At 38.6% G+C, this 17885-nt stretch overlaps 1 protein-coding gene and 1 long non-coding RNA gene across 5 annotated transcripts in view; one reads left to right on the top strand and one right to left on the bottom strand.

Annotated features, from left to right (window-relative positions):
- LOC128808960 (uncharacterized) overlaps positions 1-14872 on the bottom strand; it is a 49774-nt gene extending 34902 nt beyond the window's left edge. For 3 of the 4 annotated variants that reach the window (XR_008437582.1, XR_008437583.1, XR_008437581.1), the window contains exons 1-4: positions 14753-14872; positions 5898-6012; positions 3327-3390; positions 2096-2208 (exon numbers count right to left, since the gene is read on the bottom strand). This is a non-coding gene — a long non-coding RNA (uncharacterized LOC128808960). Of the gene's footprint in view, positions 1-2095; positions 2209-3326; positions 3391-5897; positions 6013-13449; positions 13968-14752 lie in introns of those variants that run through there. The other variant, XR_008437580.1, reaches the window with a different exon arrangement.
- DPH6 (diphthamine biosynthesis 6) overlaps positions 14048-17885 on the top strand; it is a 199988-nt gene continuing 196150 nt past the window's right edge. The window contains exon 1 of the mRNA XM_053980646.1: positions 14048-14316. Within this exon, the coding sequence (XP_053836621.1) occupies positions 14294-14316 (23 nt within the window). The 5' untranslated portion in view covers positions 14048-14293. The remainder of the gene's footprint in view (positions 14317-17885) is intronic.

Raw genomic sequence — 17885 nt, 5'->3', positions numbered from 1 at the left:
AGAAGAGGGAAGATAAAAAGATGGTTTTGTTTGCTAAGGCTAAATCCACTCTTAAAATGCCTAGCCAAGCACAGAACATCCAGGGTACAGTTCATTGAGAATCAGAAGCGAAGAGAATGAGCTGATTGGTAAGAGGTGCTGAAGGGACAGGGTGAGTCCAGGCACAACACAAATGTCAGCGCTGGTTTGCAGGGCTAATCAATGGTTACAAAGAAATACTGGGGTAAATATTTCAGGGTATGTCTAAGCTGCCACCCCAATGTGCATAGGTTTAAGAACTACGATGAAAAAATGTAAATGGTCTCAAAGCGAGCTAGAATTAGAAAATTACTAAATTAAACCAAACGAGTTTCACTGATGACTAAAAAGATCACAGTGTGGGTACTGATTTAATTGTTCTGATGACTCAAACTGAGGGAATTTAACCAGTTGTCCGAACTGGCAGAAGAAGTCACTATCCCTGTGGCAGAGAGAGGATGTTCATTTCCCAGATGCTGCTGTTTATAACTCAGCATAATAAAATAAATGCAGTTAGTGGTCTTGCAAAGTTACACAGAATTTCACACCCCAGACTGGCTGAAAGGTGATACTTCATCTCTTCATCCGAACTGTCCAGTAAGAATTATCCCCAGGACAATTATCATTTAAATTCAACAAATAGCATGAATCTTCATTACCAAATTGCACTGATTAAACTAATCAAATTCTAAATTCATTTAAATGGGCATAACTTTTGCACAACAGCTCAGTGCACAAAAAAGAGCCACTTGTTAAATAATTTACTGTTCTTTATTCTTAAGACTTGTTTCATTTGAAACTCAATAAACACTAAGTGAAGACCTTTTCTGAATTTTCATTAAAAATTAATTTCATGCCGGAAACATTTTTCTGAATAATCATCAGGATTAGGAACTGCAGCAGATGAAGGCAGCAAGCCTTCAATATCCTTGATATTTTAGAATGTAGGGAAAAACACACACCCACACAAAAATTTAATCAGGTGGGCATGTAAAGAAGTGGAAATTCCTAAGGTTTTTTCAGAACTTTCCCTAAATCAATATTAAGTAACAAGATACTAGTTATTTATCTTTTCTTTACCCTTCAGAACTTGCCTATACACAGCTTTAAATGTTCTCCTCTATAATCGGTGCATCCATATAATTCATGTGTCTTTACCTGGTGACTGTCCTCTGTGAGGAATACTGATGAAGGTAATTCAGTCTGCCTGCCCATGCTCAGCACAAGCAAGAAGTTTTCAGTTTTTCACTCTGACTAATAATCAGCTTGGGACAATCAACAGCACTGTATTTTTTCAAACTGAAATCTGATAATTTGCTACCTAGTACAAAGTGAAACATTATACTTTTGTAAGTTTAAAAAGGACTTTATCCCCTTGGTAGTAGAAATCTGGCACATGATTTTTGTGGGTTATTTTTCTTCCTCAGACATAAGGAAGTTGCTAAAGATATGGCTATTACATTCTTTAGTTTTCTTAAGCGGTTAGTTACTTGCCTAAATTCTTTTGTAGCAACCAATCCTCTCTTGTTGCAGTGAAATCACTTTGGTTTAAATTTAAAAAAAAATTAAAAAGTTAAAGCTCTGGCTTTGGCATGGGTGAGTATTATTTGCCTGAAACCATACTTGATTTTGAAAGGCTGTGGTGGTGCAAATCCCTTGACACAACTTCAGGCTTTAGGTCAGTAGGGGATATTCAAGTCCCTTCCTGACAACTGAGCATGACTGACATCTCTGGAGGTTGGCTATGGAAAAGTCGTGGCCAGAAGCCTTTAAACCCATATACCTGTCTGTGTGTTTATTAATGTCATCAGTAGTGGCAAATGTAGTATAAAGTTTAAAAAAATAATGCTCTATTTTTTTAAACTGGATTTATAAAGTCCAAATGTTTACTTAGAAATTAAACATTTTGGTACTGGGGCCTCTAGGATATGTTGGCAGTGGAAAAACTAACCTACACCAGATGGCAGAGGTTAAAGAAATACTATAAAATATGGCTTCTATTCATACGGTTCTCAGACAAACAGAACCCCAAGCAGAAAAAAAACTGTGAAAGTGGAAAACCTTTTCATTTGCTTACATTTCTCTTTGCTACTCAGCAAACCTGAGAGGTATTGTATCATCACGTATCAAGGAAGTAATATGCCAGATTGTTGTAACAGGTGGAATATGTTTGTTTGTAACACGTTGAATCTGAAATAAAGAAAGGACCAAAGTTACTAAAGGTTTTTATAAAAACATTTACAAAATGCAAGTACCTCAGTTTTGTACCTTCAATGCTTACTGCCTAAATCACAATTTGAGACAATAGCTGCATTTTTGCACACAAATTTTCATACAAATAATGTATCAATTTGGCTAGATGAACATATAAGCTAAGGAAATAATTCTGCACTAGCATTTTTAACTAAACATTTCACAAGAGAGAGCATTTTTATCTATATTTTATTCTATTTTACCTAAACTATATAATCTCTAAATTTCATCCTTAATTTTTTGTTTCTAAAGCTTCTTAAAATCACAACTGTTTTGTAATTTCAATGTATTTACATAGCATTTCAATAATCTATCATGTCTATAAAATAAATACACTCTTATAATAGAAATACTTCTTGTACAATTTTTGTCAGTTCAGAAAATCTGCTGTGAACCCAAATCTGTACAGCAAAATGTGTGATATAACCCATTTTCTTATTACATATGTAGTCATATGATGTTTAAAAAAAAAGAAGAGAAAAAAAATGATGTGAACTTGGGCACAATGGACCATGCTGTCAAAAATATTCAGTTGTCAAAAATGCAGATGGCATAAAAACACAGAAACAGATCAGTTATTGGAGGGGGGGGCAAATTAATAGTAACTATTGCATTGATTTTTAAAATTGATTATGTGTTTAAATATGTGGGTGGGTATCCAGTAAGGTCTTTAAGGATACCTAAGTGTTCTTTAAAAAACCATATTTATGGGAATAGCTAGGTAATTAATACCTTGAGAGACAAGGTCCAACGGCCAAGATAGAAAAAAATGTTCTCCCAAATAAACAGTAGTTAAAAAAGAAAAGAGCAAGATGTCTGAGGAGGGAAAACCTCCCTGATGACTTGCCCTTTTCCCTGAAAAAAAAAGAAAAGAAAAAAAAAAGAAAAAAATTAAAATAGAGCAGAAGCAAATGAAAGGTTCTGCACAATGAAAACAAGTTCTTGGAAACATTCAGTAAAGATTTCATTTGCAGTGTCTGAACTACAAGCCATTACTAATGAAACAGCACTACTAAGGGCATTCAAAAGCACAATTAAGGTCCATAACAAGCTACCTGGCCAATCTCAAAGACTCCAGCTGGAGGCAAGCTCTGCCTTTTCCTTCCTGAACTCGTTCCCCTGAGAAAGAGAGAAATCTTGAAAGACAGAACACACTTACAACTACTGTGACTGTTCCCTCCTGCCCACCCTATTTTTGCCCCTTTTGCCTGTAAGACTAGTGGCATTTTGGTGTGAATACAAAGCCTCCTTGCGATGGATATAGAGTCAAGTGTTCATAATAAACTCATCTCTTATTGCTAGGCAACACTGAGCAATGTGAATTTGTCACTTCTGTTTGGTGCAACTTTCAATTTCACCTCCAACTGTAACAATATAGCCTGCTATATTTTAGATGCCACTGTGGTTGGATGCCATCCCAGGAAAGATGTGAACTACTACTGACAGGGAGTGAATGACTGGCAATGGGCATAAGCAGTTTTTTGATTCTTATGCCTTGACATATAATTAATTGCTAGATTTATTCTTCTAAGAAACTCATACTTCGTGATTCCTATTTACTGGCTGCCTTTTAGAAAAGGCAAATGGAACAAACAAATTTCCACTGAGGGAAAGTTTTGTTTGCCTGTTTAGCTTTCTTTCATGTGGTATTTGTTCTGTTCATATTTTTCTACTTCGACTGTCTTTTTGAGGAGTGGCTATAAGCAAAATTCAAATCTTAAGCACCCTCAATCAAGGAAGTACTATTATTTTCAAGGCACATCCAATTATTTGTTTGAATTAATACATTTCTTAACTGCTGGATACCCTTTGCACCTAACACCACCCATTGTCAAGGAGCTCAGATTATTGCAATATGAATACATAGTGTCTTTTCACAATCTTTTCAATCTGAAACCAAACTCCCCATCCAATAAGATTAATTCTATTACATGCTACCTAGGCTTCTTTTTTTTTTTTTTTTTTATATACTACAGGACTGATAATTTTGTTTTTAAAACCTTGGTGTGATTGTCTGATCTGGCTATGAGGTCTCAGCTCTTTGATCTTTAAAGAATTAGGTCTGTTTGCAGAGCAAAAAAGGGAAAACTGAACACTGATATTGCTTCACCACCTTTGTCTAAGACATAACTAGAAAAAAGGACAACTTTATATTTCAAAGAAAATACATGTCTTCTAAAAAATCATCATCAACAGTCATTTCTCTAAATATTTTGAAATATTTCACAACTACATTAACTACAGAAATATGCGAAACAACTGAGAATCTTGGTAATATTTTAGTCTGCATATTTTCACTGACTCACTGAAAACAAAAGGAGTTTCTGTAACTGTATGAATGAACCATGGCATGTGCATGTTCTTTTAAGAAAGGCCAAGGGTGCAGTTCTATTTTCTTAGCTCTGCTTTCATATTTATGTGTCTCATTTCCAGCTCATTGCTGATGCCTTAGTTGCACTATCCATCAACACTTTTATCCTCCTTGTTCCTCAAAAAGAACATAAAATCCTTTTTTATGTCGTGGTAATATTATTGCAAATAAAAGCAAATACCAAAATCTTTATTAGTCTGCCAAAATAATAAACTATTTAATAAAAGCATGCTGTAAAAATAAGGTCATTTGCATCACTCAAGTTTCTTGCAGAAAATACAGAGAATTATTGGTCAAAAAGTACAAAGTGACAGCAATTATTTCTGCTGTTGATCTAATGCTGCCTAGAAATGGGTTAAAAAATGCACTGAGGCTTCACAAGTTTTCTATCTTTAAATGTTTGCTTTTGATGCTGTAGTATGCATAAGAGCCTGGGAGAATCAAATTTTTCAAAGCTGTTTTTTACCAATAGTATCCATAATGGAAGGAGGAGAGACTGGATATACCCTAATAGAAATCTTTAATGCAAAGCTTATAGTAACCTGCCTCCCATACTGCCACAAGATTTATCATTCAAATATTTACCATTTTTGTACTCCCTATTAATTGTGTTTGGTTAGGATTTGTGTCAGCTTTAGCTGTATGGTTTTCTTTCACCTTTTCTTTTTGCTATCCTTGCCGAAGAGAGATCAACGAAAAGCTTCTACTTAAGAAGTTTGTTAAATGTTTAAAGTTTCTCATGCTGATAAAATAATGTATCAAATGTCTGAGCCTTTTTTCCTGTACTACAAACCTCACCATTATTTTCTCACTGCAGTTTCTCTCCCCATCTGGCAGTTTTGCAAATATGTTATTTGATAGAGCATAGAAAAATCAGTTGCCTTGGTGAGATTTAAATACTGCTTGTGATGTCCCTGTCTACTTTCCCAGAAGAACCTGCATATAAACATTGAAAATAAGCTAATCTTATAAATTTATATAACTATAAATTATCTCATTCATTACACAAAAATTATTTCCCTTAATTGCCGTAATCTAAATGATATGAATGATTTTTAGAGCAATGGAGTTGAAAGGTTTATGAAAAGATTCTTTTAAAAATACTTATTACAATGATGTTTTGTATCTTACTCAGCTGTAAACTCCCATAACTCTCAAAATAGGTATAGCTATGTCACTTTATATAGAGAGAAACTGAAACAAAGAGCAACTGAAGTAGCAGGAATGATCAAGCAACGATCAACAAGTTACTGACCAGGGAATAAAATTTCAAGACTCAGATCACTGGTGCTGTCTCAGTATTTTTTGGGCTCTATTGCCTTGTCTTCTTAAGTGCAATAGAGATGCTCCACTTCTTGAGAGGATGAGACCTGTACAGAGATGAAATATTTAAAAAATACATTATATATATTGAAATGCATACTTCATGGAGCCCTGTTAGTATATTCAATCATACTTTAAACCATAAAGCAGCTAAGAGTTATTCTCCTTGCTTCATAGACTGCACACTGCTGAAAACTGAATTAACTCTTCTACGAAATATGTTTAGAATGTCACATGATACATGCAGGCTAGATAAAAGAATGCATGTTAAGAACAACACTGTAATTTTTTTTTTAATTTTGAAGGTGCGGAAATTTAGCATTCACATCTATTCATATGTTAACCTGAGCCAGGTTAAAGACCAGGTAACTCATATGTAGCTGAGTCATTTCCAAGGTTTACTTGTTTGGATATTGCACACAGTAACAGCAGTTGCTGAACTTACAGCTCTGAGATATACGCAGGACTGTGTAGCTCAGGAGGAGGGTTTTCAAGTCTTATGACAACCATACAATTGAACCACAGAATATGTACAAGAGCTTCAGTAAGCAGTGTTACAGTTTAAATTAAAAGCATTTGCATTGTATGTGCTTGGTATTTATTGGGCTTGCTATCCTATGTATACATCATTAAGACAGATGGGATTTTAAAGACTTAGATAATTGTATGAATGTTAATTAGAGCTTTGTCTATTCAGGCTAAGAGATGCAATAAAGATATCACCAAATCACATCTTTCGGAATATTGTATCTTGTATTACCTGTAAAACTCAGCAGATATGCAAGGGTCTTTTACAGATTATTTCTGAACTGTGTTCTATATATAACAGGATTAAGTAAATTGTCAGCAGCAAAACAAACCAGTCCAAGATTCCCACAGACAAAAAAACTGTGACTTGAAAAGACTATAGATTATTAAAATTCCCTTCAATTAAAAAAAAAAAAAAAAAAAAACACAAGCCCACCAACCAAAAAACCCAAAGTCAAATAAACAGGCAATGGTGCCTAGCAAATTAAAATTAATGTTCATACAGCAAAAAACACGGAGAGTCCTCTGGGTTAGTGGCATAGTTGACTATGGACAGAGAATCTGTGAAGTGAACCAGTAGTTCACAAAACTGCCTTTCAATCTTTGCAGATGGAGGGTAAACTTTTGTTCGTGTCAGCTCATATTCCTGAAGTTGTAATGGTTTTTTTAACATTACTGCAGAAATACAATGACTGCAAAACTGTTTGGTTTTGAAAATCATAATGCTTATATGAAGACCAGAGAGCAGGTGTCCTTGTTTTTGTCATTGTGCAATTTCTCAGGCATTACAGAACCAATAGGAAAACCACAAGAGATCTTTTTGTTCAAAACCAGTTCTTATCAATATAGTAATCAGAAGTATCTTTCAGACTTTTGAAAAGTATTTCTTTACTTCAAAGCTTAAACAACATCAAAGAATGCATACAGACAAAGCAGTGTTGGAAAGGAAGTAACATGCCCTTATTTTTAGCACTTGCCCACTTGTCACTCTTAAACTCTCATCTGCCTTTCAAATGTAGTGTAATCTAATTTTTATGCACACTGTATGCTCATACAGACAATTTCCTCATTTCAGAGTGTGTTGAGTTTGATAAAGGCTTTTGTACTTTTCCTTAACCTGTTTCAGAAATAGCACTGTCACCATTTGTCTCAGTAACTTATAGGATGATGAAAATTGACATTTTTCTATATAGAAGTGAAAAGAATATTAGTTTTATCAAAGACTAGATCCCCTCTTCCCCTCCAGTTAGATGTGAATTTGGTCACTTCAGGGCTTACTACGTAGGACGATTTTAAGCAATGGTCCCTGTGGTTGCAGGCTCTATCACCTAATAATTGACCATGACAGGAATTATATGTCCAAAGCCAAGGGGTAGAGTGAATAGCATATGTCAGGGTCAATTATAAGGTGGAAGACCCTGTGACAAAAAACACTGCACTGATTAGAGCATGATGTTGACATGGGAGCTGAAGCTTCAATGTTATTTCAAAGGGCACTGTCACAGCCACCCTTCCTTCAGGACTCAAAATCAGAGGCAGATTATGTCAAGTGGTCTATACTACACATGATGTCATACAGTTCAACGGGACATTGGAAAATAAAACTGATTTGCTGCTTCTTTTCAGCAATGAAATGCTTTTTCTATATCACTCAAAATTAAGCTCACTACTTTGCTAATTAGGTCAAAACAGCTCCATACTTACTAGATTATTTCTCTCCTGAAAAACCTGTGAGATGAAGAGTATTACCTGTGACAAATTAAAATCTGTTTTGATTGTTAAAGTTATGCTATTTTTACTGACAAAATTGAACAAATAGGAACAGTGGAATGAAAAGAAAATAGTCATTTTTATTACTTACAGCTCTGTTATAAATATTTTATGGTACAGGAAGATATTTGCAAGGAAACAAATGGACCAAAAAAAAACTTGCTGTTTGCTTATTCCCCTGAAACTTCACCAGCTTTAACCTACTCAAATGTTTTCATCAATGATGAAATGCAGAACCATTTAGTAAGTGAGGAATGATCTCAAATTATATACCACTACAATAAGAGACGATAGTTCCTTTTTAGATTTTCATTGTAACAGTTCAATTTTCTGACTCTTTTCATTGAAAGCTGTTTCTCTAAATTTCTGTGTCTCTGTAAAAATATCTCAGCCATTTCTGCCTACAAGATCCCAGTGGTTTAGCTTATGATGATAGAGAAGATAGTGTAGCTTAACCTCATTAAATAGATAGCTAATTTCTTTCTTTTCTCACAGATTATTATCCATGACCACATTTTTTTTCTGGGTGTTTTGCAGCCAAGAGATGGCTAACTCCCAATAAATTAAAGCCTATCATTTTAGATTCAAATTTGTTGGATGATGAACACATTTTAAGGATTATTGAGCCTAGCCTCTTTCTTCCTCTCTAGAATGCTTAATAGTCTCTAACATGGAGAAACACTCCAAAATTTCTGTCTTCAGTCTTCATTGGCAGTTAATACAGCTTCACAGGAAACATCTCATGTTAGATAACAGGGACTTGGTTTTGAATCTTGTACATGTACTTCTTTGCAATAAACTCATCTCTGATTCACATTTTTTTCAATGCATCATTAGAATAGCTCGCAAATTTGTTTTGCATTTAAAATTTCCACAAAAAATTGAAATATTTATTTCTAAAACCCCCATCTTTTTAATAAGGAAGAAAAAGTGAGGAGAATATAAAAGTGCTTTAAATCTGTAAATATAATATCCTCACTTAAATTTTTAATTGCAATCAAAATAGATGTATGTAGAACAGAAACTGCTTTATTACTACAGGCTTTCTGATGACCTGGAGGTGGTCAGACATCTTTTTTTGTCTTGAAAGTACAACCCACAACACTTAAAAACTTCACATGGAAAAAAATACATTTAAATCCCATGGATTATGCTGAACAGAAAAAAATGTAAATTAATGATTTTGCCAGTCACGCTCAACAGTTTCTCTTGGTGGTAATTAATGTTAGTGCTTTTACCAATAGAGAGAGTAAAAATTTTGAACACTGAAAACTCATTTAGTCAAGTGAAAAAACTGCTCATCTGTCACTGAATATTAATTTAGCTTGCACTAGTGCCTGATAGAAACACTGGTCATTTTGACAGAGGCATGACCTTATAAGGTTAATGTTATACTTTAGACTCTCTGAAGAATGGTAGATTGGTTAATGAAGTTCATCAAAAGCTTAGAAAAACTGACATCATATAAGGACAATTACCTATTAGTCAAGAACCTATATAATGCTACCTTAGGTTAAATTCTGTTTCTGTCATAGTGGTCAATGAATACCAGTCTGAGAGTTCTAAAAGGTTCTATACAAAGGACAAAATAAAGTTGCTGAATTTCATAGCTCTGCAGAAAGAATTCAAATCACCTACGAAAATGACAAGCCTTGCCTGACTACTACGTACTAAGAACAACAGGATTAGCTGTATATATATTTAGTAGTGTTTATATGGAGCACTTAAGAGCAAGGAGACCATAGGCTAAATAATTAATTCTTCACATATAGTGCTGATCACCAGGGCCACGTCTGTGTGAATGGCTGGAGATCAACTTGAAGTCAGTGTACGCCTATCTTGGTCTAAAAAGAGACGATCAGTGTGACAAGGTGCCCAAGCTAATTCTAACAGGTTGTTTTATCTAGGGCATCATGAACTGTTAGTGTGCTTATGTGGCATTCAGAGCAATACTTTTTACGTCTGTTGAGCTGTAGAAATGTAGACAGTAGGACCCGGAGTCCTTGTACATCTGAATGGGGAGAGATGTTGCCTGAGCAATTTATTTTTTTCAGATTTGAGTAGTATGTCAATGCATCTCATGCTGACAAACCAGAATTTTCTTCTCAAAATATAATTCTAGTTCATCTTGCAGAGAAATTGAAAATATCCTGCTTACTGTGAAGTGAAAATTCAGGGAAGCTGTTGATGACAGGCAGCTAAAGGAACTCTGCTGCCAATTTCTTAGTTAAAAGTCCAACCAACATATTCTCCTGTAAAATCTCAAACCATTTTTCTGTATTACATAGAGAACTTTGGGTATTAAGAGCAGCAAAAAATGCTGCCACCTGTTAAATGAGGAAAACACCTCTGACTGTAGGAGAGTCAGAGCAGGACACCCTAATAAAGGCTAATAGTGGCATACTGCCAGCTACACCCGTGAAAACTCCAACATTCCTATTCTGGACCTGGTAAGCAAAGGCAGAGACGATTTTCAAAACCTTTGTTTCAAAATGGAAATATTCTTCTAACGTTACATCTGCTTTATGTATGCAGTATTCTGTTACTTACTGGTGATTATAATAGGAAATCTTTTAATTAAGAACTTCATTAGTTCACCTTTAACTGCCAATCACCAGATAATTGGCCCTTTGCTAAGAGGCACTGCAGCTCAGGTATGCTAAAATGACTGTTTCTCAGAATAACTTACTGAAAGTAAGTTATTTTTGGAACTCATTTATAAGAGAACTTAATTAACTATTCTAGATCATTAGGGATACTGCATTGCTTTTTTCAATCCTCTGACAGGTTCCTCCAGTTATACTAATTCATTATCATTATTTTCAACTTTCTAGGCAGAAAAGTGTGAAAAAGAAACACTGAGCCATTGCAGGCCTTCTGCACAAACTAGCCAGTACTACCCCAAGATGAAAGGCAGCTTTGGTGGATTTTGCTGTGTGAGCTGCTGTGGCAGTATAGCAGATTGTCTTCGGGCAAGCAGTTTGAGAGATGGTGCACTGTCTTTTGTCCACTGTCATATGGCAGAACTTTTTAAGAGCAGTGACACTACACAAGAGCTATTCCATTAGGTGAATGAAAGCAAACAGATTTTCTCATAGAATATATTCCACATAATTTGAAAACAAGATCCTTTTGGGTAAAATGCAAATTTGTTTTGAAACCCCACTTTATTAATTCAATTTTGATATATTTCCCGAATTCTGCGACCCAAATGCCACTTTTTTATTTGTGCAAATAACTACTGATGTCTTCATCAAGTACCAGCAAAAATTCCAGTTGCACTAGTAAATGAAGCAGATCTTGGTCCTACAGTACTGTATTTAACTTCTACTCCAAACAAGTTTGACTTGTAAGTGGAAAATTGTTTTTTTTGGAAGCTGTAAAACTGAATGCAATAGAACCATCTCCCCAAAGCCCAGCTACATTGTATCAACAATAAATTAATAATAACAGACATTTTTGGAAATGCAGGATTTCAGAATTACTCTTTGCAGATATTCTAACAATGCTTAGAAGATCTTTAAAAGTCTTTGAGTATTTGTTCTAATGCTACCTGATTACAGATACAGACTATATATGGCCTCTCCATTTTACAAAGCAGTAGAATAATTTATGTACATGATTTTTAGTTTCCGTGTATCATTACTAAGTACTGCAAATAAGCATATTCTAGCCAAATTATTCTTTTTTGTGACAATAAATAAGTAAATATGTATCATTCAAACCCAGAAAATATAGAGGTGATGTATCACAAAATTACCTTCCTCTTTTTTATTTTCTGGGCAATAAATCAAATAACTTTGTTCTGCCTTTTTTTACAGTTCCTCAGAGGTCTGGTTATTTTCTACTAGTTCATGTACTATGCAGTATTGTTTCATTCATTTTAGTAATCTCTTTAAAAATCTCTCTTCTAGTTCAGAACAGGTCTCCATTACCTTTATGAGCTAAAAAGAGAAGTCCCAAACCCTAAAAAAATTTCTGTGGTTTCATGAGAATTTCACATCTAAGACACCCTCTTTTAGATCACCTAGGATATTTTGAAGAGCAGAGAAAGCTTTCAAAAATTTACACATTGTGACATCAACAAACTAGTAGGAAACTCAAACACCCTGTAAGCAATTCCAAGCCAAGTCAAATATTCAGTTTCATAATGCCAGCCCGTGATGGCCAAAGCATGAACTGAAGATTTTTTTTATGTATGTTTTTTGCAATTATTCCAACACAGAAAAATATATTTTGTGTTTACTATCTCTTCATAATTACTTAGCAAATAGGTTTTATATTAATTGTCATTTCTTGACTTTTGAAAAGTGTATTTAGGAAGGCATCATCACCTTCATATCTGCCCATAATTATTCATTCCTATTTTACAGTGATTTACTGTATAAATCATGTGCTGACTAAAATCATCTTAAAAAAAAAATGGCTTTTCAAGCTGTTTCATGAGCTGTACATAAAAAAAACCCCAAACTTATATAGTTGTTTCACTATGCATTTATTTTGGAATATTTATCACTATAACAAAGTGCTTTTTTTAGAATGCTTTCTTCCATCTTATCTTTTCCTGGGAACTTCATACTCAGCACTCTATATGCAAGGAACTAATGTAAAGCCTGAGTGGTAGAGATTGTTATACAGCATTGTATAATACCATGTTACAGGGGACTGGTAACTTAGCACTCACAATGCATAAAGCATTTATCCCAGCCTGGAGGAACAAAGCCTTCTGTGGTAACTGCAGCGTTTGCTGCAACTAAATTCAGCAGGAACTATGAGCAGGCATTCCTGGTCACTGCAGGTGGCAGGCTGGCACTGGGGAGCCGGGCAGCCCCGAGGCTCACCCTGAGGCACTGTGCTGGTCCCACTGACCCTGCACACCAGGCTCCAGCCAGGGTGGGCAACCAAGCGCACTCCAGTGGCTTCTTGCCCCATTTTAGTCTCACAGGCCCTAGGAACCAAAGCCCGGAGAGCGGCGGGCCCTTAGGCTGCTTCTTGAAACTGCCACAATACCAACAGCAATGCCTTTGTCTGCTGATACAGGACTCCTAAAGTTAGTCTAGCAATAAAGTTTCTTCGAGAGAACTAACCCACATGTTTCTTCTGTGACATGGGGGAAATAAACTTGTGCGTCAGGTGTCGAAAGACTGGGCACCTGGGTAAGCTTGTGACTTAGCTTGCAAACCTACAGGGGTGTCTGTCATGGCGGGATTGCTCAGAAAATTGGCCCAAACCAGGGATCAGATGAGGAGATCCGATTTTCGGTCTGCAGCAGCTGAACCCGAGGATGCAGATGGGACATTTTGTGCTCTCCTGCGAGCGGAAAGCAGCGAGGCAGCCTGGTCAGCTCTGCTGTTCAACCTGCTCGCTCCCGCAATCACTGCTCCGCGGCGACTTGTAAAGCCCCGCAGCAACTCCTGCCCTGCCAGCGGGCCCTGCTGTCCTCCCTGCCCCGGGCCGCGGTGGAGTTGCGACCGCGCCCTACAGTACCCCCGCCGAGCATCCCAAGGGGAGGGGGTGGTCTCCTTCGGTCGGCCCTGCTCCCTAGGCAGCAGTCACTTGGAGCAGGTCCGTGGTTCTTCACTGAAAGACAGAAGGCAATACACAGGCACGGGGAAGCGGCAGAAGGGCGATGCCCTCAAACGGGCGGCCCGGGCCTGCCAGCGCGGCCGCCCTGCCCTCCATAGGCGCCCGGCGCTCTGCCTCCGCAGCCTCGCCCTCCTCCCGCCCGCCCCCGGGCCGCGCCCGGGCCGCGCCGCCCCGGCCAGCGCGCAGCACCGCTGCGGAGGCAGCGCGCCTCGCTGGGCACGGGGGCCGGCGGCACGCCGAGCCTCGGTCTATGCAGGCAGTCTGCCGGCCTGCCCCGGGAGGAGGGCCCGTCGAGGGGAGGCGGCCAAGCGGTAGCGGTAGCAACGGAGGAGCCGGCGGCGTGCGCAGCCCAGGGTGGCTGTGCGACCGGGCTCCTTCCCCGCTGCGCTTGCCGGCTGTCGCCCAGCTCCCTGTCAGTGTTACCGCCCCCGGCCTGCGAGCAACATGAGAGTAGTGGCTTTGATCAGGTAACGCGCTGACGGAGCGCCTATGTGAGCGAGCGAGGGGCGTCTCGCAGGCGGAGAACGGGCGCGGGGAGAAGCCCTGCCCGCCCGGGGGTCGCGCTCCACCCAGCGCCACCTGGGAGACCCGCCCGGCCCTTTCCGCTCGGCCTTCCCGCCCATGCGTTTCCTGCTACCTCCTTTCCTTGGCTTGGCGACTCGTTCCCAGCCGGCTGCTGGCTCTGCCCGTGGCCTTTAGAGTGGCCACCTGCGAGTGCCGCCGCGGGCCGGTCCCTGCCTGCGCGCAGGGAGGGACTGGGACAGTTTCTTTTCTAGTTCTTCCTATGTTACGGAAGAATTCAAGAATAACCGGTGTCTTTTTAAAATTAATCAAGTAAAAAACAAACACCCCCCCCCCAACCAACCAACAGCCCCCCACCCCCTCAGCTAAAACAATACGTACAGTTGTTTGCCCCAGTCGCTTGCTCTCCGATATGCCGGTCTGCCGGGTTCTGCCGTCTGCAGCGCGGCGAGAGCTGGAGCCGCCCCGGCCGCCGGCAGCGCCTTCGCCGGGGGCGCAGAGCGTGGGCCGCGTGTCCTGCTCTAAAAAGAGGGTTCTGCTCATTTGCAGTTCAATATGCAGGTGCTTTTGTTTTCCAAGTATCTTAAGATTTTTCAGGATAGATTTCCTCAACTCTTAATGACAGATTTTTGTAGTGTGTTTTTTGCGAGAGATTATATTTTGCCAGTTTTAAAGTGATTAAACTATCATTTCAAGCGTTGGACACAGCCATGTGTGCCAAGGGTTACTGTGTTTGCTATCTTTTCCCCCCCCCCCCCCAACGCCGTCCCATGTTTTTTTATGTTTCTTTGTTAGTTTCTGCAGTTCTTGTAATTTTTTTTTTTTGAAACTAACATTTTCAAATGTGTTTTTCTTGAAGAAACAATAGTTAATTAAAAAAGACCAAGCTAGGAAACCTCTAAGTGGAAAAGAATTGTGTAGATGTGAGCTGTGTATTTTTATTTTTGGGTGCAGTAGCTATTAATTAAGCCAAAACATTTAATGTATTAAATTCTTTCAGGGAATGTCTAATACCAAATCTGGTTGAAACTGCGGTTTGGCCACAACAACTGCAAATCATTCCAAACCTCATGCAGAGGAGAAAATACAGGAAATGTTGTCTGTTTTTCTAGATTTGCTCAAATATGGTGTAGGGAAAATCAGCTTCATTTTTTTTTTTTTATTTTATAGATAAGACTTTGTCTTTCAGGATTATTTACTTTGATATTCTCAAAGCAGAGGAATGTGTTAAAAGGCAGGATGGAATAAAATCCTATAAACAGGTTTCTAACACAATTGCTATTTTAATGGTCTATTTTACAAGGATGGATTTAGTTTCAGTAATAGTTTTAAGAAGAGTTTTAAAGAGACATCAAAGTGTCTGAAGTCTTTGTAATAGAGCTAGCCAAAGATCAGAGGGGGGAAAAAAGTATTTGAAAAGTGCTTCTTACTTTTGCAAAGGTCAGGATTATGTATGAAACTACTTTAACCTGTTTTTTTTTTTTTTTCCTTGTAGAATGTTGGCCACACTAAAAGTTGATAGTCTTGTTTTAAGGGGGTATTTATAGGGTAAACCCTGCATTTTGTTTTGTGCTAAATAATAGACATTTAAAAGCCAGTCTTCAACCTGAAATATGGTGTTTTTCAACTCTTTAAAATTCTTCTAGAATTTTCTTAACTGTAAGTGATTATACTTGTCTATAGAAAGGAATTTTGCTCAGAAGTCTTTTATAGGTTCATATCTTCACGGTTACCCAAGTATTTTTTTCTTCTGGTATTTTGTTTATAAGCCTGCCTGTTAACATACTTGCAGAAACCTGGTTGGCCTCACTTTTGAGCTTTCTACAAAAGAGCCTTGTGATTTTTTTTTCTATGCTGGGAATTGAGAGGGGTCCCCAGACTATCTCAGTACTTGTCTTCATCTCCTTTCTGTGGACTGTTCTGAGTTCACCTTCCTCCCATGGGCATGGGCTGTCTGGTTTCATTGGTCTTAACCATATTCTGTTTTACCTTTAGTTTGGAAGGCTTGTAGGTGGGCACCATTTTGTTTGTTTCTTGGTACTGGTAGTTTTTAGGACTATGGTACATAATACAGAGAATAAATAACAGCACAGTACCATGTGATTCAGTGAGCACAGATTTCCACCTACTAACTAGTGGGCTAATGTAAGCAATATGGATATCAATATGCATCTTAAAATGTCTTTATATGTATATATATATGTATGTATATATATACACACATAAATTAATTGAAAGGATGAATAGATTTATTCCAGTGACATTTTAATTTTTGATTTCAATTAAAAAAAAATATTAAAATGCTGTAAACAGCATAGGCAATTGCGGCATGGGTTTTTGCTCTCCCCGGCTGCACGTGACTCTTGGGAGCCCGGCTGTGGCGTAGTTTCCACGTGCTGCCGGGGTTTGCTGCCGCGGGTTCCCGGACACGGCTCCGTGTCTCGGGTGCGTGGGCTGGCCAGCCTCTGTTACCGTGCGCTAGGGACCCGGCAAAGAGGAAGGAATTTGTCCATTTACTCCGTGCTTGGCAGGAACGGTTTATTGGTCACGTGGCGCGGTTCGATGGAAAGACGCGACCGCTCCCGGCACTCGCATGGGAGAAAATGGCGCCTGGGTGCCGGCGGGATAGGGCTTTATGGAGGGGCGGGGCGAGAGGATCCACGGCCTGCCGGCCAATAGGGGTGGCTGCCGTGGCGGTGACGCCAGCAACCGCGACCAACCAGAGAACCCCGCAGGGGCGGGCACCGAGCCGCGGGCTGAGCGGGATCATGTGGCCAGCACGGGGTTTCCCGGGGCCGGACGGCAGGGTGGTTACAGGAGCGGCACAGGGGTAAGAGCCGGCAACAGGCAACATGGGGGCAGAAACCGCGGGGGGGAACAACGCGGGGGAAACGCGGGATTACAGAACTTGGCTTATTTTAACATAAATTAAAAACCCTAATCTAAACCCAAACTCCGGGATGCAACAAATTGTCTGTTGTCATACAATTATTTTTCTGAAGTGCTGTTTGTAGCTGAAATCAGAACTAGTGGGAGACTTTTATTTTTTTAGCATCAAGTCATTCAGAAAGAAAAGAGTCTTTGTCTCATTACTATTAAGCCTGGAAGTTCAAATTATGAAGCTATCAAGAACAGTGTCCAAAATTAATGAATGTATGATTTTGAATTTTTTTTTTTTTTTGCATCTGTATATAGGTTAGAAGGAAGTTGCTGGTATGCATTAAAAGAATGTTAAGTAGAGATGGACCCTCAAAGTAGAAATCAATCATATTTATATTTACTTTTTAGCACTGAAACAGAAGCAACTGCTTTATGAAAATGTGTTAAGTACAAAAGGATGCCACGTTTTACACTATTGATACTTCAGGTTTGAATTACACAACAAATTAAAGACGGCATACAGAATTTTTGCATGGATAAAAGCAGAGATTGAGGGGAATAGCTAAAGGGTTACATTCCTCTAGGGCATTTTCAAGCTCTTACATAGAGGGAGAGCTTAAAGCTGGAAATTCTG

This window comes from Vidua macroura, chromosome 6, assembly GCF_024509145.1.
Source record: "Vidua macroura isolate BioBank_ID:100142 chromosome 6, ASM2450914v1, whole genome shotgun sequence".
Lineage (NCBI taxonomy): Eukaryota > Metazoa > Chordata > Aves > Passeriformes > Viduidae > Vidua > Vidua macroura.
Note: the sequence above shows the minus strand (reverse complement) of the source record. Positions and strands in the feature narration are given on the sequence as shown.